The 25480-nt window shown below is 39.1% G+C and overlaps 1 protein-coding gene across 3 annotated transcripts in view; it reads left to right on the forward strand.

Annotated features, from left to right (window-relative positions):
* The window catches only part of smg7 (SMG7 nonsense mediated mRNA decay factor), a 144381-nt gene that overhangs the window by 102530 nt on the left and 16371 nt on the right, over nucleotides 1-25480 (forward strand). The window contains exons 14-20 of one of the 3 annotated variants that reach the window (XM_072573943.1): nucleotides 2265-2691; nucleotides 8353-8497; nucleotides 11445-11791; nucleotides 12622-12874; nucleotides 14944-15053; nucleotides 16348-16497; nucleotides 24883-24969. In XM_072573943.1, coding sequence (XP_072430044.1) covers nucleotides 2265-2691; nucleotides 8353-8497; nucleotides 11445-11791; nucleotides 12622-12874; nucleotides 14944-15053; nucleotides 16348-16497; nucleotides 24883-24969 — 1519 coding nt within the window. Of the gene's footprint in view, nucleotides 1-2264; nucleotides 2692-8352; nucleotides 8498-11444; nucleotides 11792-12612; nucleotides 12875-14943; nucleotides 15054-16347; nucleotides 16498-24882; nucleotides 24970-25480 lie in introns of all 3 variants that reach the window. The other 2 variants (XM_072573941.1, XM_072573944.1) reach the window with 2 other exon arrangements.

Here is a 25480-nt window from a genome sequence, read left to right on the forward strand (position 1 = left end):
GTTAGATGATTAAAAGCTAACCCAACCAGTACCCTTCCACTGACACCCTTCTTCGACTGATTGAACTGGTCATCACTCTGAACAACTTCTCTTCCCAATCCTCCCACTTCCTCCAAACCAAAGGAGTAGCCATGGGCAACCGCATGGGCCCCAGCTATGCCTGCTTCTTCGTTGGATATGTGGAATAGTCCATCTTCCGCAGCTACACTGGCACCACCCCCTACCTTTTCCTCCGCTACATCGATGACTGTATTGGCGCTACCTCATGCTCCCCCGAGGAGGTTGAAGAGTTCATCCACTTTACGAACGCCTTCCACCCGACCTCAAATTTACCTGGACCGTCTCAGACTCCTCCCTCCCCTTCCTAGACCCCTCCATTTCTATCTCGGGCAACCAACTCAACACTGACATTTACTATAAACTGACAGAGTCCCACAGCTACCTAGATTACACCTCCTCCCACCCTGCCCCCTGTAAAAATGCCGTCCCATATTCCCAATTCTTTCATCTCCGCCGCATCTGCTCCCAGGAGGACCTGTTCCAATATCGAACAACCCAGATGGCCTCCTCCTTCAAAGACCGCAATTTCCCCTCAGACGTAGTTGACGCTCTCCACCGCATCACCTCCACTTCCCGCTCCTCCACCCTTGAACCCCGCCCCTCCAATCGCCACCAGGTCCTCACCCACCAACCTCCAGATACATCGTATCATCCTTAGTCATTTCCACCACCTCCAAACAGACCCCACCACCAAGGATATATTTCCCTCCCCTCCCCTGTCAGCATTCCGGAAAGACCACTCCCTCCGCGACTCCCTCGTCAGGTCCACACCCCCCCCCCCCCCCCCCCGCCCCACCAACCCAACCTCCACTCCCAACACCTTCCCCTGCAACCGCAAGAAACGCAAAACTTGCGCCCACACCTCCCCCCTCACTTCCCTCCAAGGCCCCAAGGGATCCTTCCATATCCGTCACAAATTCACCTGCACCTCCACACACACCATTTACTGCATCCGCTGCACCCAATCTGGCCTCCTTTACATTGGGGAGACAGGCCGCCTACTTGCGGAACGTTTCAGAGAATACCTCTGGGACACCTGCACCAACCAACCCAACCACCATGTGGCTGAACACTTTAACTCCCCCTCCCACTCCGCCAAGGACATGCAGGTCCTTGGCCGCCTCCATTGCCAGACCATGGCAACACGACGCCTGGAGGAAGAGCGCCTCATCTTCTGCCTAGGAGCCCTCCAACCACAAGGGATGAATGCAGATTTCTCCAGCTTCCTCATTCTCTCCTCCCCCACCTTATCTCAGTCCCAACGTCTGACTCCGCACCGCCGCCTTGACCTGCAATCTTCTTCCCGGCCTATCACCCTCACCTTAACCTCCTTCCGCCTATCGCATTCCCAACGTCCCTCCCCCAAGTCCCTCCTCCCTACCTTTTATCCTAGCCTGTTTGGCACACCTTCCTCATTCCTGAAGAAGGGCTTATGCCTGAAAAGTCGATTCTCCTGCTCCTTGGATGCTGCCTGACTTGCTGCGCTTTTCCAGCAACACATTTTTCAGCTCTGCCTCTCCATAACACTGGCATCCAAATCCTACTGCCGTGGGCCACCATCCCTGCTCTATGTCCTCTTCCTCATCCCAACCTCTCAAGAACATTCACTTAACTGGCTGTATTGCCAGCCTATCCACCTAGTCTCCTACCCTCTCATTAAGCTTACCTATTGCCTCTTTCACAGGAGGTTTTAATATGGCTGTCTGTGAAATAAGAAGAATGGTTTGTCTCCCTTTACTATTTTGCACTGCAAGAAGTCTGTCAGGTTTGATGTGCAGGTCTGCGATTCTGAAGGAACTGTGATCAAACTTTTCTGTCAGAAATGTCAAGCTCTCTTAATTCAATAAAAGAGCAGAGTGGCAATCTTTATAATTGCCACTGCTTGGAAAATCCTGCCCAGAATGTACACTTGTTTTGGACTCTCCATCACAGGAAATAATTTATCTTTATTTGTCGTATGAAAACATAGCCATAGAGATATGTGGCATGGAAATAGACCCTTCGGTCCAACCCATCTATGCCAATCTTAAACACAATTAACTCACTCTTTATTCTTCTACACTTGGGGGTGGAGGGAACCGGTGTATGGCGTGTTGGTGAGAAAAAACTACTATGAACAAATTATCTTAACAAGGTAACCCTTTTCGCATTCCTATAATATGTTCTGTGCAAGTATTTCTTCACAATGTATGTTACTTTCTCAGACTTATCCAGAGCAAAATTGAAGAAGGAAAACTACTGTTTGTAACTGACATCCCAGAACTGGTTAATGAGGATTCTTCTGAATTAAAAGATAGTCTGATCTTGCTGGAACCACCCTTTTCAGAACCTAGCAGCATTGAGATTGGTCAGGGTCTAAAATCCGTCTTGTCTTCAGGCAAGACTCAGAGTAACAGTTCAGAAAGTGGTGAAAAACTGGTTACCTTCAAGGAGAATATTAAACCACGAGAACAGAATCGGAATCACCATTCAAAAGAAGGCATGAAGGAAAGATGGGACTATAACAAAGGAAATGATATTGCAAATAAAATGGATGTAAAACGAGACAGCAATAAGAGAAAGACTGAACCAAAGAAAAACAACCAGGACAAGAATCTGGAACATGCACGGAAACAGAATGTGGCAGTGCAGGTAGGTAGTTAGTTCTTGATTTTGGAATCTCTTGACTTTGACTTTGTGATGGAAACTGAATCTTCAGTTCACAAAGATTATTGTTAAATGTGCTTTGAAAATGTAAAAGCAGTACATGAGGTGTGAGATGAAACCAAAACCAATCGGACATTCATCCACATGAGCAATCTTACTTGCCGTGGCTGTTTTGAAAGACAAACATCTTAGCATACTAGAAAGAGAAATATGCATTTTTGCAGTGTAAATTACAAAGAATTATTTCTGATGTGTATGCATTGTTGTGTAGGGAAAATAGCTGCCAGTTGTGCACCGTGTGGATTCTGGAATGAGGAATGACTGGCTCAGAATATTGAAACTGGGATGTTTTGGGTTTACTTGAGCAGCTAAAACTTAATCTGTTGTTCAAAGGGTGGCATCTTGAGTTGTGAGAACTGCTTTAGTTTAACATGAAAGTGTTAAACTACATTAAATGCAAGTTTTGCAATAAAACTTGAGATACATGTGCTGGCGCTCATATTTCTTAAATTGTTCTTTAATTTTGGTTAATTTTTTAGGATGCTAAGATACATTAATGTTGAAAATTTATTTAAAATTTAAAGAAGTAGTGCCTGTTGCTGGTCTCATTAAAATGCAATAAATCTTGAGACCATTATGTATTGGTAATTAATATGGTTGTCTCCTCAGCCTTTTGTTAAAGTTTACTTTCATGATTTTTAAAAGAATGCACTAATGAAGCCTAATGAAGTAGAACTGAAAGATGAAAGTAGAAGTAGAGAGACACCAAGGAAATGTATTCTGAAGTATGTTCTGGAGCTGAATTTAGTAATATTAGCAGAGGCCAACTCTTATATACAAAGTCTGCTTCCAACTCTCATTCAAAGTCTGAAGTGTTATGGATTTGAATTCATAAACATTTCAGGAATTTGCTTTCTTTCTAAAAGATTGTGAACTCCCCTTCTCTGTTAATACCCCAGTTATTTACCACAACTGAACAAATCTCGTCCTGTAAAAGATCTCATTAGAATTGTGGGCGGCACGGTGGCACAGTGGTTAGCACTGCTGCCTCACAGCGCCGGAGACCCGGGTTCAATTCCCGCCTCAGGTGACTGACTGTGTGGAGTTTGCACGTTCTCCCCGTGTCTGCGTGGGTTTCATCCGGGTGCTCCGGTTTCCTCCCACAGTCACAAAGATGTGCAGGTCAGGTGAATTGGCCATGCTAAATTGCCCGTAGTGTTAGGTAAGGGGTAGATGTAGATGTACATGTAGGGGTATGGGTGGGTTACGCTTCGGCGGGGCCGTGTGGACTTGTTGGGCCGAAGGGCCTGTTTCCACACTGTAAGTAATCTAATCTAATCTAATCTAATCTAAACTAATCTAATTGTAGTTTGTAAGTTCTTCTTGATTTTGGTTTTGTATGCATCCAATGCGCTTATTTGCTACAGCATTTAAACGAGTGGTGCATTGTTCCAGTGTCAAGGAAGATTTGTTGCAGTATGCAAACATTCAAGCAGGGGGAAGTGATCAGTAACTTGATGACTCCATTTCATTTATCTTTTATTAGGTTATAAAAATAGATCTAAAAGTTATAATAACTTTTATTTTTTGTACTGCAAGTAGCGTAAGTTGTACTGCAAATGTGACCTGAAAGGTTTATGAAACTTTTTTCGGAAACTACCCAGAATCTGTGAATTTGAAATTTGACTACCTGTTCTATTCTAATCTCACCACGAGGGGCAAAGATAACCATGTTAATTTTTCTCTCCTACCAACTCAACTGTCTTCCAAAAACTTCTCCTTACCACCATTAGGTGTGAGAAACTGATGAATTCTACTTTCTATTTTAACCAGCTTATTTCCTCTGAATTGTCAGACTGCTAATTTAATTTTGCATTTTGGGTGTGCCAGTGTTTACTCCGGTTAAGCATTGGTAAGACTCAGAGCTGGTGCATATAATCTAAGGGGTACATCAACAATTGCAGTATGGTGAAAAACTGGTCTAATTTTGAAACTCATGAGAAATATTTGTCAAGTGCTAGGTTTCTGAAAATCCAGCGTCTGAAATCTGCATCTTTCTTTCTGACCTGAAAGACCAGTTTTGATAAAAATGGGATCCGCCTTGCTTGTGATTAGAATGCTGTTTCTGACCTTCAGGCAGCCTCATGATTTTTGGTGGGCTTTTAAGTTTGTTTAAAATAAAACAGCCCATTACGTCTTCCCCACTCAGCTCAGTTTTTTTGTTTAAACTATAACTATTAAGAGCAGGACTGCCAGAGTGATTAATTGAAGAAGCAGTAGATATGGCAAAGACATAGTTACTCTAGCGATCACAGATTGTGCCATTCCCACACTGGTTTCTCCAGTTGTTCCAACCACTAATTTCGGGGAGACGTACAAATCTCTCCTGAAGTGAGGTGGAACTCAGACCAGTTATTGTTCTGGATATACAAAATTCGTTGTTCCAGAGTCTGAACTTAACTCTGTATTGTAAGGACAGCACCTCATTGAGATGTACAGCATGGAAACAGACCCTTCGGTCCAGCCTGTCCATTCCGACCAGTTTTCCCAACCCAACCTAGTCCTACCTGCCAGCTCCCGGCCCATATCCCTCCAACCCCTTCCTATTCATATACCCATCCAAATGCCTCTTAAATGATGCAATTGTACCAGCCTCCACCACTTCCTCTGACAGCTCATTCCATACACATACAACCCTCTGTGTGAAAAAGTCTCTTTCCCCTCTCACCATAAACCTATGCTGTCTAGTTCTGGACTCCCTGACCCCAGGAAAAACTTTGCCTATTTACCCTATCTGTGCCCCTCATAATTTTGTAAACCTCTATAAGGTCAACCCTCAGCCTCCGACACTCCAGGGAAAACAGCCCCAGCCTGTTCAGCCTCTCTCAATAGCTCAAGTCCTCCAACCCTAGCAACATGTAAATCTTTTCTGAACCCTTTCAAGTTTCACAACATCTTTCCAATAGGAAGGAGACCAGAATTGCACCCAGTATTCCAACAGTGGCCTAACCAATGTCCTGTACAGCCACAACATGACCTCCCAACTCCTGTACTCGATACTCTGACCAATAAAGGAAAGCATACCAAACACTGCCTTCACTATCTTATCTACCTGCAACTCCACTTTCAAGGAGTTATGAACCTGCACTCCAAGGTCTCTTTGTTTGGGACCTTTTTTAGATTTAAGTTGATTCCGTGCAGCCTTTTGAACTGAATGAGTATAATGGTAGTTAAAGTTGTGAGAGAGATGATGTATTATTGGGGAATCTGACCTATCTCATTTGATAAGTGGAATCAAACTGAAACTTGGATGTGCTGATTGTTGGCTGTAATGTAGATCCACTGAATTGGTTAAGATTTGTCAGTTCAACAGAGATCAGCAGTTGAACCTGGAAACTTCCAGACTTTGTGAAAAAAATGCTGTGTTGTGGGGATCATGACTACTACCTTTATGTAAACAAACCTGTCACGCTAGGTGGTAAGGCAGTAATAAATAAGAAAATCATGCACATGCAGAAATTCATTTGATTTGTTGCAAGCTAACATAAAAACTAATGTTTGTTTAATTCCTGTTTCATTGAATCAGATATCTGGATCTTGAGATGAATCTGATCTTGATTTATTTATGTAACTTGGAAGTTGACTTCAGAATACAAATTTGGGATAAAATATGAAAGAACTAAGGAAGTATTGTGAACAGAATGTCTCATGTTAATGCTTTGACTCACTGGGACTGACTCCCCTTGTAAGAAGTGATCGGAGACTTTTCTGATGGCAATTTCAGTTCAAGTGGTGACACCTTACCCCTTTTTGTTTCTGAAGCTTTCCTGTCTGATGTACATAATGCAGCAAAGTCATGTTGTTATTAGTATAGACATCATCCTGTACGAACTGCATGGAAAACTGGCATGTTAAAATGCTGAGGACACTTTGACTTGGAAAGTAGCAAACACAAAACGTCTGTGCAAAAACATGGCAAATAACCTAAAATTTGGGACAATATGAAGTTCACTTTAGAAGGAAGAATAAATAAGTGTTAATTAAATGGAGAATGACTGCAGGATTCAGATGAATAGGAATCTAGAGTTCTAGTATATTAGTTATTACACTTCCTGAATTGATAGTATTTTGAGTCAGATGTAACTCTTTAGAACCAAAGGGCTAGAAATAGATGGGTATTTTAATGCTGTTTGACAGAAGGGAAAGGAGGTGAGGGTGCTCAAAGCAGTAGACAAAAGAGAGTGCTACCAATGTTAAAGCAGTGATTGAGATGTAACATTAGCACCCTTTCACTGCTTTTATTTACACCTAAGATTGTCTATCACTCTCTATCCACCTTGATTGCATTTCTTTCATGGTGGATTGCTTTTGTTCTTAATCTGATTTGTAGCCGGATCACCTCCGGAAACTGTATTCTTTCTATCTGTGCACCATTTGGAGGCCACCAGGGTATTATTCTTGATTCCCTTTCCCTTTTCATCCACATGCTGCCTTTAGCAGTGTCGGCTATTAACGTCAATTGTGCCAGTTCCTCACTGCAGTCTTAAAACTCTTCCAAGCAGCACTATCCCTATGCAAGGATTGTAGTGGTTCATGAAGTTAGCTTACCACCATCTTGTCAAGCCAATTAGAGATGGGCAATAAATGCTGGCCGTATCCACGCACTTATATCCCACAAACAAAATGAAAAGAGCAGTTTTTCTAAAAAAAACTATTCTAACTGTGCAGCTGTAACACAATAAATATAGAATGATAATGTTCAAAGTGTTTGTGTTATTAAAATACTATCATCTTTGAATTACAGATTATGTATCTGATGTCATGGGAGAATAAATAGTCTTTACTAGCTATTCAGTAGCCTGATATATTAGGAAGCCTGTCTTTGACTACTCTTCTGTTGAGTGTCAAGTATTGATATGGTTTGGCAAGCAAAGAAGAGGTTCTGTACTTTTAATTATTCCGTATAATCAGAATAAACTGTGACCACAATATAGAACCCACAATATAGAATTTCATTGTGCTTTAGTGGGACATTTGTGATTGTATGAGGGTGTGATGTCAATTGAACTTTTATTTCATGTTAGTACTTCTATATAGCAAAGTGTTACATTGTATACGTATTTGACATTGCTGTCAGTAAAAGAGAACTTTTTTTTATAAAACATAAACTCCAAGATGAGCAATTTTGTCATTGTCATGGGCTGTTTCTGTAGATTATTACTGGAGCACTTGAATTTATATTCAGATATTTATGACATTTTATACTTTGCAAACATAATCTTGATCTGGTTGGCCAGGCGATAATGAAAGACCCTTTCTGGAATTGAAGGAAATGCCTTCAAGCATTTGAAGTTAGACATGGATTGAAATTCCAGACTAAGATGATGCATAAAACTGAATTGTGGCATGAACTGTTGAACAAGTGATTTAAAGTTTGATTATCTTTTATACTAGCTGTGGTACTGTGCTTTGTGGCAGTAGCAGCTGAATGTATTTTTTGAGAGTTGCACTATGTTCTGTTCAGTAAATCTAGGCAAAATTAGAACTTTGCGACACCTTGTCAGAAATAATTCAGGATTTATTTGAGTCAGAACATGAGAGTGTATTTAAGATTATGGATTACAATTTATAACTTGCATTCATCAGGTAAAAACTCAGACAGATATGAGAAAAACACCTGTGTCAGAGGCGAGGAAAACACCAGTGACCCAGTCACAAAACCAAACCAGCAACTCTCAGTTCATCCCCATCCATCATCCAGGAGCATTTCCTCCTCTTCCTAGCAGGCCAGGTGAGTGTATTTATATATTTGGAAATCACTCTGCAAATGCAAGGCCTGAAAAGCCAGCTGTGTAGTTATCTATGAGTTCTGTATTTTATATCTGATCTTTTGTTTTCAATGGATTCCAATGTTGACCATTAAAAACTGATCTGAGGATGGAGTTTTACATGGTGAATGTACTGTGCTGTTCAGTTAGCTCTCACCTAACAATTGGTATGCAGTGTTCTGGCCCACTTGATTTTTCAGAATTTGCTCAGTTTACAAAGTATGAGCAAGTTCCTATTGTGGCTGCGGGAGCTCTACAGAGGCAGAGCATAGTAAGTCACATAAACATCCCTGTATTTTACTTGGATAGATGTGTCTCTTTAAATGCAAGTGGCCACTTTTGACAATGAAATTATTAATAAAATGGCTGCTTTTATTTAGATTTTCCAGAAGTTGTTTGGGTAACACAATGTGCAGCCAAATCCATGCCTATCACAACTGTGAAGGCAGGAATAATCAAGAATGGAGTGACAGAACGGTCCAATTCTGACTGAATTTGAAATGCACTGATGACTAAAGAGGGTGCTCCATGTCCACAACACCACATTACAACATGGAGAAAGTGAGGACTGGAGATGCTGGCAATCAGAGTCAGAGTTTGGTGCTGGAAAATCCCAGCCGGTCAGTAGGATGAGGGGCTTATGCTCAAAACATCGATTCTCCTGCTGCTCAGATGATGCCTGACCGGCTGTGCTTTTCCAGCGCCACACTCTTTGACAACATTGCAACATGCTTAGTATGAGGGAGTTTTGCTAATTATTTTTAATGAGTTATGTGCCTCTGATTAGCTGTAGGTGCAGAAGTCTGGCTGTCTTCTACCCTCTAACTTGGATTGCTAGTTTTGCATTATCATGGAAAATGTGAAAGGTGGCATAGTCTTTTGGTGTAATCTGACCCTTGCTTCCCTTGATTCTTTGCTCTTCCTCTCTATCCTCAAAACATTAGTAACAAATATTTCAGTGAGGAAATACATTATTTCAATATTTTTAAAATATTGTGAACATTGAATTTATATGGTTGGGTAAATAGCAAAGGTACTCTTTGGTATCAATGAGAAGAAATGTTTAGTCACATAAATGCAGTTTGCAAGTCTGCTTTCCCGTCACTATTCCAAGATGAAATAAATCTGCAATGACCTACTCTGCCCTTTGAAGCATTCACTGCTGTCACCTTAGAAGCAATGCTAATTGTCCCATCCCCTTTCACTAGATCACCCGCCAGCACAGCTAACTAGGATCTAATCTCAAGCTTGCTCTCATTCCCACCCTCCCCAATTATCATTACCCATTTAGACTTTGTCAGCAAATTAACGTCACTGCTACTCCTCTGCATTTCTCTAAAGATGACTGTTCATTTATTGTAGATTCTTGCATTGATATTCAGATTTTTACTGAGACTTGATCTATGCATTGTGATATCTTATTTCTTACTGAAACGCCAGTTTGAATGTAATTGCCTTCATCTGTGCTACTGAACCACTGTAGTCAAAGTACGGGCCATATATTATTTGGTGAAATGTAAAAAAAAGATGAAATGCTGCTTTATGCTTTGTTACAAATGTCACCTACAAACACTTCGGATTTTCATGGTGCAAAAGGAGACCATTCAATTTGTTGTGTATGAGCAAGTTTTCCAAATAAACATTGACTCTGTGCCTTTTTTCCTGTAACTCTAGACATTGTTTATACTCGCAAATGAGGGTGATGTTGAAGTCAATTCCAGTGTCCCAAGAGTACAAAATCTTCCTCTTTGTACCTCTTGCCACGCATTCATCTGTCCAATTGTCCTATTTGCATGTATACTTGAGGCTGGGGCTAGGAGTAATATGAAGATTACTGTTTTTGACGTCTGGCTTGTTAATTTTCTAGCCCTAAGTTTTGAATGCAGGACCATATTCCCTTTTCTATCTCTTTTTACATAAGAAAGGGAGTACTTCTTCACCTAACTCCCTCAATTTACCAAATACCTAGCACTCTGTTCAAGTGTTCAGTGCTAAGTCACACTGAAATGCTATATTTGTTTATTTTAAAACTAAAGAGTTAGCTTAACCCTAGTTACAGAAAAAAACTGTTCAAAGTAACTTCCTTAATTCACCAACGATAGCTGTTCCCTAATGGATAGTTTGTACGCCCCTGCTTAGACCCATAGCCCCCTGAATTCAAATACAACTTTCAGTCAAATCTTAACTGTTAGATGTTAAGTTCAAACAAATTTGTATTTTTGGTTTGAAAGTTCAACACCTCAAATTCCATTTCTGTAGACTAGATTAAATTTGATGTAGGTGTACAAGATTGTGACAGGCTTACATAAGGTATACCATTTTACTGCTCCTCGGTTGCTGCCTGAACTGCTGTGATCTTCCAGCACCACTAATCCAGAATCTGGTTTCCAGCATCTGCAGTCATTGTTTTTACCAAGTAAATAACCTGTTTACATTCATCTACGCTTGAAAAACTAGGGGCACAGATTTACTGCTCCTCGAATGCTGCCTGAACTGCTGTGCTTTTCCAGCACCACTCTAATCTAGACTTTTAATATTTTGAACAAGCAATGCAAGGGGAAAATGGGAAAGAGCATTTTTTTCCACATCAGAAGAGGAATTGATCTGGAACTTGCTCACAATGCTATTGGAAGCAGAAACACTTAATGATTTACAATAAAAAGTTAATGGCACTCATAAAATAAGCTTACAAACTTAGAGATCAGGTGTGGGAGTGAAGTTAATTGCATTGTTCCACAGAGTGATTTAAGATTCCATGCCAAATAGCCTCCTTCTCTGTCATCAATGGTTCACTAACTCTATTCAGCAGCATGCTGTTATTTCTTTAAATGCTGATTGGGATTCGTATGCATGCTGAATCTTGTTATGCTATGCCTGGTAACGATCTTTAATAGTGTCTTGTTATTACAGGGTTCCCTCCACCTCCCTATCTTGTGTCACCACCAGTTACTTTCCAGATGACACCTGGTTATACCTTTCCACCTGGAGTTTCCATACCAGGACCCTTCCTCCAAGCCACTAGTCACCCACAGTCAGGGAACCAGGTACCTGGTGGAAAGCAGTCTCATGTCCCTTATAGCCAGCAGAGACCATCAGGGCAAGGGCCAATTAACCAAGGGTCCCAACAACAACAACCTCAGCAACATCAGGTTGCCCAGTCCCAATCGCAGCTTCAGGTTCAGGTTGTGAACCAACAGTCCCCCACGAAGGCAGCACAGCAACTGGGAAAGAATCAACACCATCTGGGACCTCAGCAGGTAAGGCAAATGTGGCAAATTCTGAAAATTTGATCAACTTTTCTTTTGAAAGATAATATCCAGTTTTTACTTTTGAAAGCTGTTTGTCTTCTGTCTGAGCATTTGTGATTGTACGTATACACAATGTCATCATACTAATGTGCCTTTTAATGATCCAAATAGTTTGTTTTAATTAGAGTGTCTCTGTCTCCCTGTTTGTTATCTCTGCCATTTATTTTAAGAAGACTTTTATGTGTACACTAACAAGATTGTGTTATATAAAGTAGTATTAGAAATGCTACTGAATCAATAGAGATGGTTCAAATATGCCATGTGGTTTTTTGTTGCATTTTTCATGTGAGGTCTATAACTACCATGTTAATAATTGTATTATCTATCTCTGTTGCAAAATATTAAGAAGCTATTTTTCAGTGCTGATATTGATTTGCCAACCTGCTTTGAACATTGTCTCCATGTTTAAGTATGTTTCTGTTACAAACCTATTTTTGTGGAAACATGGTGGATCTGATAATTGGCTAGTGTCCTCAATTTTTAAATTTGAACCTTAGTGTGATGATGTTTTGTCTTTTGTAGTTAATACAAGATACCAAGCTTTAAATTACTTTGATAGGAAAATTTGTCATCAAGCATGAGGTATTTTATGTTGAGCACCATAAGATGAAAACTGTGTGCAATCATTGTATCATGCATAAATTAGCTTGTGTCTTGTGGCCTATGTCAGTAGTGTATAGATAGTTTCTAATTCACTGACAACCTTCTGCAAACTAGGTAATTAATTTTTGATTACTTGTAGTTAAAAAATTATATTTTCTCTTATTGAGTATTTGCAGGCTGATCAGACCAACCAGCTATGGAATCAACATCACGCGGTCCCCTCTCAGCATCAGAAGACATCGATCCAGATGTCTTTGAAACAGCAACCATATTACATGCATCAGGACCCATTAAAGCTGTTTGAAAAGTCACTTCACCAACAATCACAGCAAGTCCAGATGGAAAAGAATCTGAAACCTTTCACTATGGAACCATTTACCCCTAATCCTTCAGATGTGCAGAAATTGCAGGACTTTGCATGGGACTATGGTATGTTGCGAAGAGTTGATTATTTCTTGAGATAAATATTCTGTTATTTGGAATTGTTGTTATCACCAAGAAGGTCTTGGATTCAATCCCACAGTCTTAGAGTTACTCGATCCCTGTGGGAGTGGTAGGCACTACAATCACAGTGTACATCTGTGGTAGAGTGAAAAATTGATCTGGGTTCTTGCTGTGATTTCTGCCTAATAACTCATCCATAAAATCTCTCATATGTAGAAGCTGGATGAGAATATGATCTGACTGTTCAATAACTCCTACTTTGACCTCTTTGTTATTCTCAGCCAACCTGCTAAGATTTAATGTTACAGTTTACCCTTAATAAAAAGTTGATACAGTACAAAGGGTTCTGCATGAGGTTTCAACCTTCAGAAGAGGAGAAACAAGATGTATTGTAGAATGAGCCAGCTGTATTGTTGAGATTGTCTACAGCATGTGGTGTATTGTACTGCCCACTGGCTAGAAAACATAAAGTTAATATGAGATACCTTCTATTTGTTATGATAGTTGGAACATTTGATATAGTATACAGAAAATATAAATTTTGATTATTTCTGATTCTGGTTTCTTATTTTAAGTGGTCTTTTCCTCTCTTACACTTGTACTTGCAAGTCTGTTCTTGTTTAAAAGAAAATGTTCCTTAGGTTGGTTGCCACTGTCTTAAATGCTTTATTATTTAATGAATGAAATTCATTTTCTGTAGAATAAAATCTTTACTTATTCCTTAAACTGCCATATCCCTTGAAAGTTCCAAATGTTCATGCATAGCGTTGCTGTTTGCATCCCTACATTTGCCCTTTATCATCTTTTTATTCTAGCTCGATAGTCAATTTGATGTTTTGTTGCAGCCCTAATTACTATTGCTTTGAATATTTCTCTCACTCAATCCTCCTTATGTTAATTATGTTCATTTTCTGTTTTATGAAAGTGCACCCATAACTCTAATAGGACAACAGAACCTTTAAAGCTTTCTGACTTGTACCTTGCTTCCCATTGTACCAACATACCAATAGATAGTACTAACCATTCAAATCAATAAAGAGAGCAAAGTTTGACTAACTGACATATGCGTTACTTTTTCATTTTGTTTTTGCTATTTTCTTACTTAGTTGGGTGATTGCAATTCCCTTAAAATTAAAGCTTCTTGGTTTGCAAAGGAAAGCAACATTGATTTACCATTATAAGATCCTCAAATTAAAGTTAAAAATCACACAACACCAGGTTATAGTCCAAAATCACACAACACCAGGTTGTACACTAGCTTTCGGAATACCACTCCATCAGGTGGTTGTGAAGGACCTGATGAAGGAGCGGCACTCCCAAAGCTAGTGCTTCCAATTAAACCTGTTGGACTATAACCTGGTGTTGAGATTTTTAACTTTGTACACCCCAGTCCAACTACGGCATCTCCAAATCATTCAAATTAAAGGTGGGATATGTGGTTGAAAACTTGAGATATTGAAATAGTTAGGATTGTATTAACTGAAGTTTAGAAGAATGAGGGGGAATCTCATCGAAACCTATAAAATGCTAACAAGGCCAAACAAATTAAATGCAGGATGTTTAAGGGTAAGGGATAAACCTTTCTGGATGAGATGAGCAGATTTTTTTTACCCAGAATGTGGTGAGCCTTTGGAATTCACTACACAAAGTAGTTAATGCCAAAAGGTTGTGTTTTTCAAGAAGCAGGTAGATTTAGATCTTGTGTCTAAAGGAATCAGGCGATATGAGGGAGGGTTGGCTTAGGGTTTTGAGCGTGATCATATTGAATGACAGTGCAAACTTGAGGGATGAAATAGCCTACCCCTTCTCCTCCTATCTTCTCTGTCTATGCCTGTACGAATATTGGATGGAGAGGAAACAGATAAAACCTTTTGACCTTGAAAATAGAGTTTAGTAAGCAAGGGTAAGGTGACAAGTAAAGAATAAATTACATCAATCTTGAAAATTTGAGTGGATGAGATGACAAATGATATGTGTAATAAATGAAACAGGATGGGCGTATTGAACCTATCTGGATTATTTTTTGTCACAAAATGTTTATATTCTTCTGCCAGAAATGCGGCATATTATGGGACCTCAATTGAGTAATGATCGTATGGTGAAACGACAACCAGGGGTATTTCGAACAGATCAAGATAGCATGTCTAGAATGCAGTCGTATGAGGTAAGTTGTAAATAAATACAAATGAGCATAGTTTAGTACGTTATGTTACTCTGGTAATATGCACATATGTTACCTGCTTTGATTTCATTTCACCAAAGCTAATTCTCATGAATTTATCCTGTAGGAATTTTTTTACAATTATTGTGCTGCAGAGATATTTAGATTCAACTCAATGTTTTATATTGAGATTTTTATTCTTCACTGCTGACTTGCTGTTTTACATAGGATTTAACCTACCTAGTTAAACAATGAAATTTAAGATAGTTTATTTTCACAAATAAAGTTATTTGAGAAAGGAATGAGGGGAATTGGAAGTCCCTTAATTCTTAGCACAGTGGGGCATATGAATTAAAATGATGTCTCTAAAGTATTTCTTGACATGTATTTCTTTGGTGATTTGATATGTTTTGATTTGTTGTGTTTTGCTGTTAATCATGTTAAGTTTTTAGAAATAACTGAGTTTGTTTTCTCTAAATATTACTCCAGTTAGACTGTAATAATATTATAAGCCAGAATCACCAGTCTTCAAGTTATGCTGGCTAATAAGTGATATTCGTGACCACTTTATAATATAGCATAATCTTCAAGCAGCATCTTTATTTGCTATCTCCATCATGTTTTGTCCCTGTCCTATTCTACCTGCTGCATTTTGTACACTTGCACATAATTTGACATCCACAGCCATTACATTATTTTGTTGTAAATTGCAGACCTTTACATCAGCTATTCACTAATATAGTTAATTACATTAATTAGTCCTGTTCAGTGGTTTGAATGACTCATCTGCAAATATCTTGTTAGAAGTATTTATTGCTTTTTAATATTGATCCTTTTAAAAGTAGAATTATTTAAATATGGAATGAAATAAGTTTGTTTGTAGCTGTGTGCTTGTAAATATAAGGATTAGCAAGCTCAAACTATAGTGAGAGTTCCTCATAAATACCATTTAAATTGGGTGGATGATACACTTAAAATATTTTTTAATCAATGTTTTCCATTATTTGCTATGCAATAAGAATTATTTTGTCCCAGAAGACTATCTGTTAGTACTGTACTTTAAGTCATTTAAAACCTTATCTGGACTCTGTGTGTTAATTTCAGCTTCAGTGCTTCTCAGCAGTTTCATCCTCTCCAGTAAATTCACAGTCATAGATAAATTATATTGTGCCAGGAATCTTTTATTGATGAATATATTTTCAATATTTTTAATTCTGAAGCCAGCCCTAAGACTTTGTTTACTTTTGTTTGCTCTCTCTGAGTATTCTTTCTTCCTCTGTTCCTCTTCTGTCTGTAGGATGCCAAGAGCTCACCTCTGTTGCCTCCAGATCTGTTAAAAAGTATTGCTGACTTTGAGGAGGAGGAAGAGCTGGCTTTTTCCAAACCCCATGATTTCTACCAGGCCTTGACTAGCCCTCTTTGCAGTACTTCAGGGCGAGGTTTCTTTGTATGTACTTTGATCTTCTGTTTTCTGACTTTTTCCATAACTCATGTTTGGCAGTTATTTAAGCAGCAGTATCAGTAAATTACTTCATGCTGCTTACTCAATTGTGTTCTTCATTTGATGTTTCAGGCAAATGACTTAATGGAGCATATACTTGGCTGTTTTGTATTTTCTTTTTGAGGACACAGTTATATTTCAAAGCATGTTGTTTAATTTTGGTACAGGTCACCATTGCCGACTGGTGAAGTTTATTGCAACTTCACATTTTTAGTATTGACATTTTGAAAGGGTATATTTTTGTAGTAAATCCATTACAAGCCTTGATTGAAATAAGTCTAATGATTAAGGAGTTGAAGTTAGTCATTTTAATAGACATGTAACTTCCAATTCATGACAGCACATTCATGTTGATGCTATCAACAAAGCAGAATTGCCTAGGAGAGGAATTTTTGGAGTTCCATATCTATAGTAGTTTTGAAAAAAATTGTGAATAAGAAGAGAAGGGGGAGGTGACAGACAAAGGATAAAATCAAATGCCATCCAAGTCCGCATTGGAAGAAACCGGATTGGAGGCTGCGTGGAACAAGGTAGTAGTGTTCAAAGAAAACAGCAAGGCTGAAAATCATATTAGTATTTTGAGAGTGTTGGGTTGGAAACGTACAATTCCAAAAAGGCAGACAATGGAAAGTGGAGAAAGTAGAACTCTAAGGTTTCCATAGTTGCGGGGTAATTGATGTGAATTGTTATATTACAAACATTATGTACAGGAAGTGTCAGCACAAAAATAATAGAAATTGTATGACCTATCTACAAACCTTAAGCACAGTGAAGATATGTGAATCCATTGGAAACAGTTCAGGGAAAGTTTACTAAACTAATATTGGAAAGCAGCAGGTTGTCTTAGGAAATCGGTGGGAAGGCTAGGCTTTAGTTGCTGAAGTTTAAAAGAATAAGAGACAAGTTGACTTGAATATATAAAATCAAATCAAATTTGATTCTTTTCTAATTGCACTTTTTTTGTGATTCGTGCAGTAGGATACTCTGATTCCTCTGCATGTTTCAACATTTGCAGTTTATCAACATGTAGGATTTTGTTTAACATCCAGTGACCAAGAAACCGGTGTGTTTCTTTTTCACCATTCCTCCCAGTGCTTCATTGAGATATTTTAGTTAAGTTTCAAGTTTTTACGGCAAGTGTTTTGTTTGAAATCTTTTCCCTCCGAACTTAATTTTTACTTTGTGCTGTGCTTATTAATACCTTTTGGATGCTCCTGTTCATAGATTGCACCTGCATCTGTCCATTTAAATATCTCTTCCTTGGCATAGTACTTATTACTCTACTGCAAGTTACTGATTGGATGCTATTCAATTCTGCTAATTAATGTTTTAACCCACACATCCTGTATTCATTATGTCTCACAGTTCTGCTCTATTGCATATATGTTGAAAAAAAGAGGGGTGCTCGCAAAGCTTTTTTCCAATCTTATGGGACAGAATTGCAAGAATACTAAATCTCAAATGGAAATGCAATTCATTCTGCAGGACAGGAGACAGTACTATTTGGGTAGCAAGTGAACTCTTTACCAATCAGTAACCCTTCTCCTGCACTCTAAATTATTCCATTTGAGATTTGGTTTTCTTACAATTCTATCCAGATGAGTTTAAGACATGAACATGCTAGGTGAATGGGCAAAGAAGTGGTAGATAGAGCACAATGTGGGAAAATGTGAGGTTATGCACTTTAAGAAGAATAGAGATTATTTTCTAAACTGAGAAAGGCTTCAGAAATTTGAAGTATAAGGGTCTTTGATCCTAGTTCAGGATTCTCTTAAGATTAAATGCAGCTTCAGTTAGTAGTTAGCAAGGCAAATGCAATATTAGCATTCATTTTAAGAGGCTTGGAATATGAGAGCAGAGATGTACTGCTGAGTCTCTTTAAGACTTTGGTCAGACCGTATTTGGAATATCGTGAGCAGTTTTAGATTCTGTATCGAAGGAAGGATGTGTTGGCATTGGATGGTGTCCAGAAGAAATTTACAAGAATGATCCCAGGATGAAGAGTTTGTCATGTGTGTGTGAGAGGACTCTGGGTCTGTACTTGATTGAGTTTAGAAGGATGGGGATGGTGGTGGGATCTGATTAAAACTCACAGTACACTGCAGGGCCTTGATAGCGTGGATGGGGAGATGTTTCCACTAAGAAGATAGACTGGGACTTGAGGGCCCAGCTTCAGAATGACTGACTATAATACATGGACATGCTAGGTGAGTGGACAAAGAAGTGTCAGATGGAGCACAATGTGAGAAACCATTTAGAACTGAGATGAGAACAAATTCCTTCAGCCAGAGTGTCTTTAATCTGTGAAACTCATTGACATAGAGGACTGTGTTGACCATGTCATTGAGTGTAATTAAGACTTGATTAATAAGGGATCAAGGGTTACAGGGGAATGCAGGAAAATGGGGTTGAGAAACCTCTCAGCCCTGATCAAATGGTGGAACAGACTCTTTCGGTCGAATGGCCTAATTCTGTTCCTAATATCTTATTTTGCCCCAGTGGTATTTAAGTTTTGTACTATCAAGTAATTATTTATAAATTGCTCCTCCAGAATTGCGCATTAAGTGAAAGAAAATCTATGATGCTGATGGTCAGGTTGACGAGAAATAGGTGGCAGTAATTCACTAACAAGTACTTACATATTGTTATTGTCTTCAATGTCACTGACCATTATCCTCCCTATTGAGTTCTGCCTCCACTTCTTTCTTTCTTGCCACCCTTCAATCTTTTTCCTCTGTGATCCTTTTTCTCCTCTTCCCTTGTCCTTCTCCAATTTCTCTCTCTTTCTCTCTGTCTGTTTGAACGAACACGTTGTTCATCACTTTTCTCGAATGCATCAGTAGACCATTTATATCTGTCTCCAGAAAATTCTGTTTTTTCATAATTACTTGAAGAGAAACTACAAGGTAATATTTCAAATAGTTTTCTCAACTAAAATTTGCTTTTTCTGAGGGAAAGAAGAAAATGTGTTAAATTTGCACATGTTGTAAATTGTTCAATTATAGATGCTGTGCAAATCTCAATATCTTTGCATGTTTTAATTAAAATTTATATAAACCTTGAGTTCTAAAAGTTAACAACCTCTAATAATCCCAGTCACTGTGACTCAGTTGCTCTGGTATTGTCTCCATAATGCTTATGCCTTTTTCATAAAATAATCTGTTGAATTGGTAAGTATGCTAAGGGGAATCTACTAGATTTCCACATTAATTATTTCATATCAGATGTACAACACTAATGATGTAGAGTGCACAACTAAATTTGACATTTCTAGAATTGAGATAGTTTTATATAAAATTACTAGATTAAAGAAGTTATATTGGATAGGATTTTGGGTTTTGTTGTTCTTTTCTGATGCAAAAATATTCTTAAGTCCTGTTATCTTAACAATTGAGGCATAACTGACACGGATCTTTATTGATTCCAAAAACTGAAAGTTGTGTTTATGTTGCTGTATGTGCTAATATAGCAAAACATAATAAATGCTGCTTTTGGAAGCGAGCTGAACTATGTGGATTTCAGTCAGTATCTTGCAGGCATTTGACATTGGACTGCTTACATTTTTGAAGTACTTCACTATTCTCTACTTAGACAACATCAGGAATGCATTGCATTTATCTAACTGAGCATAAAATAAAATGTGATAGTTTCCAGATCTCTTTGCTACATGCCTTTTAAATATAAAATTGATACTTTGAATTCTTAAGTTTTTAAGCTTCATTTATAATTTTAAAGCATGAAGCTCGTTGCTTTCTCCAATCAATCTTCTCTCCAGTTCAGTTCAGTAATATGATTTTTAGCCAGTCTTGTCAGACCATAAGACCTGATTTCCAGGTAACAAGAAACATAATGTTGACTATGCAACACACTCATGGGTTTGTATTGTCATCTTGAAGGCACCCTAATTCAAAAAGGGAGGCAGGCATAAAGTAGGTAACTAGAGACCAATTAGCCTAACATCTATTGTTGGAATCAATTAAAGAAGTAATACGAGAACAGTTGGCAAATCATAATCTAACTAACCAGAGTCAGTATGGCTTCATGAATGAGAAATAATGTCTGAAAATTAGTTTTTGAGGAAGTCTCCTATCAGAGTAGACAGACAGGAGAATCAGTAGATGTAATGTATTTGGACTTCAAGAAAGCATATTACATTATACCTCGCAAAACATTAAGTCATAAGATAAAGGCCCACAATGTTGGTGTAGCTAGAGAATTGGCTAATGAGAAAGAAGCAGCAAATTGGTTCTTTTTCAGTTGGCAACCAATGGGCTTCCACTGGGATCAGTGCTAGGAGTGCAGCTATTTACAGTATATGCTAGTGGGCTGAAGTATGGAAACCAATATATTGTACCCAGATTTGCAGACAACACAAAAATAGGTGAAACGGCAGGCTGCGTGAGGGATGCAAACAGTTTACAGAGAGGTATTGATAGATTAAGTGGGCAAAATGTTGCAAAATTAAGTATAATGTAAGAAAATATGAAGTTCATTTTGGAAGGGAGAACAAAAGAAATTTAAATGTAAAAATCTTTAGGAAATTGCATCACAAAGGGACTTAGGGGTACTTGCGCAAGAAACACAAAGTTAGCACACAGATGCAGCAGGAAATTAGGAAGGCTAATGGAATGTTGCTCCTCATTCCACTGGGATTGGAATATAAGCATAGGGAAATCTTAGTGCCAAAGTACAGGCCGATTTAGAGTATGGAGACAGAAACAGAAGTTGCTGGTAAAGCTCAGCAGGTCTGGCAGCATCTGTGAAGAGAAATCAAAGTTAACATTTTGGGCCCAATGACCCTTCCTCAGAACTTTAATAAATGATTGCGTGCAGGTAAAAGGCCTGTCGGACCTGCTGAGCTTTTCCAGCAACTTCTGTTTCTGTACAGTGGATTTACAGCATCATTTTATTGAAGGCACTTGGGAGAAGGTTTACCAGGATGATCCTGGTATGGAGGGATTGTCTTATGAGCAAAGGTTCAACAGGTTGGGATTCTACTCACTGGATTAGATTCCCTACAGATTAGATAACATTCCCGACAATGTGGCAACAGGCCATTTGGCACAACAAGCTCACACCACCCTCTGAAGACTAACTCACCTAGACCCATTCCCTTGCCCTATTACCCTACATTTACCCCTAACTAATGCTCCCAACACTATGGACAACTTGGCAGAAGTGGGTACTGCAGATGCCGGAGAGTAGAGTCAAGATTAGAGTGGTGCTGGAAAAGCACAGCAGGACAGGCAGAATGCAAGCAGCAGGAAAATCAATGTTTCAGGCAAAAGCCCTTCATCAAGAATGGCTTTTGCCCAAAACATAGATTTTCTTGCTCCTCGGATACTGCCTTGACTGCTGTGCTTTTCCAGCACCACTCTAATCTTGACTGTGGACAATGCACCTGACCTGCGTGTCTTTGGTCTGTGGGAGGGAACCCACGCACTTGCTGGGAGAATGTATAAACTCTACCCAGACAGTCGCCTGAGGTGGGCTGGAGTTCAGAAGAATGAGATGATCTCAATACTACATAAGGGATTTTTAAGGGGCTTGATAGGGTAAATGCTGAGAGGATATTTCCCCTCATTGAACTGTCTAAGACCAGAGGGTATAGCCTCCGAATTAAAGGGTGCCAATTTGAGACTGAGATGAGGAATTTCTTCTAAGATTTGAGAGTCTTTGCAATTTATGGTCACAGAGAGCTGTGGGGACTGAGCCCTTGTGTAAACTTAAGGCTGAGATAGGTTTTTGATCAGTAAGGGAAAAACTGGAAAGTGAATGTAAAATGTGTTGGATCAGCCATGATCCTATTGAATGGTGGACCAGGTTTGAGGGATGAGTGGCCTACTCCTCTTCCTGTTTCTTATGGGCCTATACTATTGTTATAGTTGATCTTTGGGGTTTACCTGGCTGGGCAGCTGGTTAGTGATGTAGTGTGATGCCAACAGTATTTCAATTCCACGATTAAGGTTACGATGAAGGTGCTATCTGCTCAGCATCTTCCCTGTTCTGAGGTGTGACCCTCTGGTTAAACTCACCATCAGGCATCTCTCCTTAATGAGAGAGCTAGCCTTTGGGACTTTGGTATCTTTACTGTTTTTGATCTTTCATTAAATTATTATTTATTGCTGATTCTTGGTGGTAGATTGTAAGGTTGAATTCTAAACAAAAGGTAAAGCTACTGAATTTAACAGTACAGGCTTGAACTTTCAACTTCCACATTTGACTGGAGTGGGTTAAGCTGCCTAATTAAAGAAGTATTGACTCACTGTAACATCAGGTTCATGGGTTTTCCAATCTTCTTAAAACTTATCTGTGAAACTAAAACACCTACGTAACAGCAATCAAGGACTCTGAACCAATCTTGGACAAAATCAGCAAACATTTGAATGCTTAGAAATGCTTTAATACCAGTTAGTGGGAAAAGATTTTGTGTGAAGTACTTTTACCACAATGTTATCTGTACAACATGCAGCTAATTTTCTACACTTTAGAGACTTGCTCTAATGCTTAAAGATAGTTGCTGCTTTTTCTTTGTGTTAGACCACAGAAGTTGATTACTCTCAGCACCTACTGGAGCCTGCTGCTGACAGACTTGTAACTGCACAGCAGAGGGCTGTAGCACAGGCAGTGTTGTCAACACAAAAACGTAAGATCAATCTCCTCGATGAGGCTGAACACCAGTGCCTTAAGATGTTAGGTCTAGTAATGATGGATAAATGCAGCCTCCTTGACAGCCTACCACTTGATGGACCTGGTGATTAGAGTCACCACAGCCCTCTTTTTTTTAAAATCACTCGATCATTCCAGAGTTCTTCTACAGACAGTTTCAGGATCTCCTAGATGATACAGGTGACTGGATGTTTGCCAGTGCTGGCAGTTATGTCAGTGTTGCTGATTCCAATCTAAATTATCTGAATGTTGTCTTTCAAGACATTACAGGCTTCCCACAAGTGCCAGACACTATCATCTGTACAAAGGTGGCACTTTAGGTGCACATATGACCTTGCTCTTTCATTCATTAATTATTCATGATTTTAAAGGTACGCAAGAGCATTTCATGGTACCTTTCACACTTTTCATGGAAGGGCATATCACATTGACTTCTTTCATGCATGATGTGCTTTCCTCCAACTTCTTCCTCTGGGAATTCCACTCTGAAGGCCAATCATTGACTGCAACTGTTCAATCATTTCTTTCTTCGGAGACCCTGAGTTACAAGATCTGTATTATGGACTCTTTCCATGTCCCCGCTCCCCACTCATTTCCATCATCTGTCTTGCCCACTGGTGAAATGAGTGTTACTAGTTGAACATACAACCGTTTGGTCCTATGAAAGTGTGAGAAACTGAGTTCATGCATGTTCTGCACAATCTTTGTGAACAATCCAGTGTAGCAGGCTGTGTTATCAAGTGCTGCTGGTTAAAGCCTAAAGTTGATTGCATGATGTGAAAATTCAGCATGGTGGTGTCAGCAACCTGTAAAGGGAGGAAAGAAAACTTGTTCAGCAGTATTACTATTGTGAAAACAGCAATATCTGCATCCTGGAGTTACTACTGACTAGAAACTGGACTAGCCAAATAAATACTGTGACTACTGGAGCACATCAGCGGATGAAAATTTTGCAGCAAGTAACTTACCCCATTGTCAGGAGCATGATGGAATACTCTCCATTTGCCTAGATGAATGCAGCACCAATAAGAATCAAGAAGCTTGACATCAACTAGGAAAAAGTAACCCATTTGATCACCCATCCTCCACCTTGAACATTCAGTCCTTCCACTACTGATACACCGTAGCAGCATGTTTACCATTTACAAGATACATTGCAGCAACACACAAAGGTTCTTTTCCAAGCCCACAAACTCTGCCACCGAAAAGGACAAATACATTGGACAGAAAGGCAGAATGTAAATCTTCTAATTCTTCTCTAATTCTTTCAATATTTAGATTTGTAACTAGAATGTGATTCCGTTACTATTGCTGGATCAAAAACCTGGAGCTACCTGGCTAAAAACAATATGTACCTACACATGCAGATGGTCTGCAGTAGTTCAAGAAAATAGCTCACCACCACCACCACCTCAAGGGAAGTTGGGAATGGCCAATAGAATACAGCTTATCTGATCTGTTAGTTGTTTTATGGATCCCCAGTTACACAGAAGAGTTAATGAACGTATCAGCAAATGTTAGAAAAGCCAAATGTGACTATGTTAATTCAGTCATTCATTATATAAATGTACTTTAATAAGTTAATAAGGCATAGTAGATGTGACATACTTTCTCAAGCATTCACTTTTAATGTAATTTAATTATCTTTTTTGTTTCATGTAGATGCCGAACAGATCACGACTTGAGAGACCTTCTGAGCTAATCACGTCTTCTTCCTTGTTATCTTTGCCACCCTATTCACTCAACCAGGTAGATTTAGCAAAATCAGAAACTGTTTCTAAAAATTAACTAATATTTGTAATGCTTTTTAACTTCTCAGCAGCAGGAGGTCATTTAAATTGTTTAAATTATAATTATTAAAGATATATTAAGGAAATAATCTTCCAGATATTGTTGTATAGTGACTTCTAGCAAGGCATTTGATAAGGTTCCCCATGGTAGGCTCATTCAGAAGGTCAGGAATGGGATACAGGGGAACTTAGCTGTCTGGATACAGAATTATCTGGCCAACAGAAGACAGCGAGTGGTAGTAGAAGGAAAATATTCTGCCTGGAGGTCAGTGGTGAGTGGTGTTCCACAGGGCTCTGTCCTTAGGCCTCTACTGTTTGTAATTTTTATTAATGACTTGAATGAGGGGATTGAAGGATGGGTCAGCAAGTTTGCAGATGGCACAAAGGTTGGAGTTGTCGTTGACAGTATAGAGGGCTGTTGTAGGCTACAACGGGACATTGACCGGTTGCAGAGATGGGCTAAGAGGTGA

Source organism: Chiloscyllium punctatum, chromosome 7 (assembly GCF_047496795.1).
Source record: "Chiloscyllium punctatum isolate Juve2018m chromosome 7, sChiPun1.3, whole genome shotgun sequence".
Taxonomy (NCBI): Eukaryota; Metazoa; Chordata; class Chondrichthyes; order Orectolobiformes; family Hemiscylliidae; genus Chiloscyllium; species Chiloscyllium punctatum.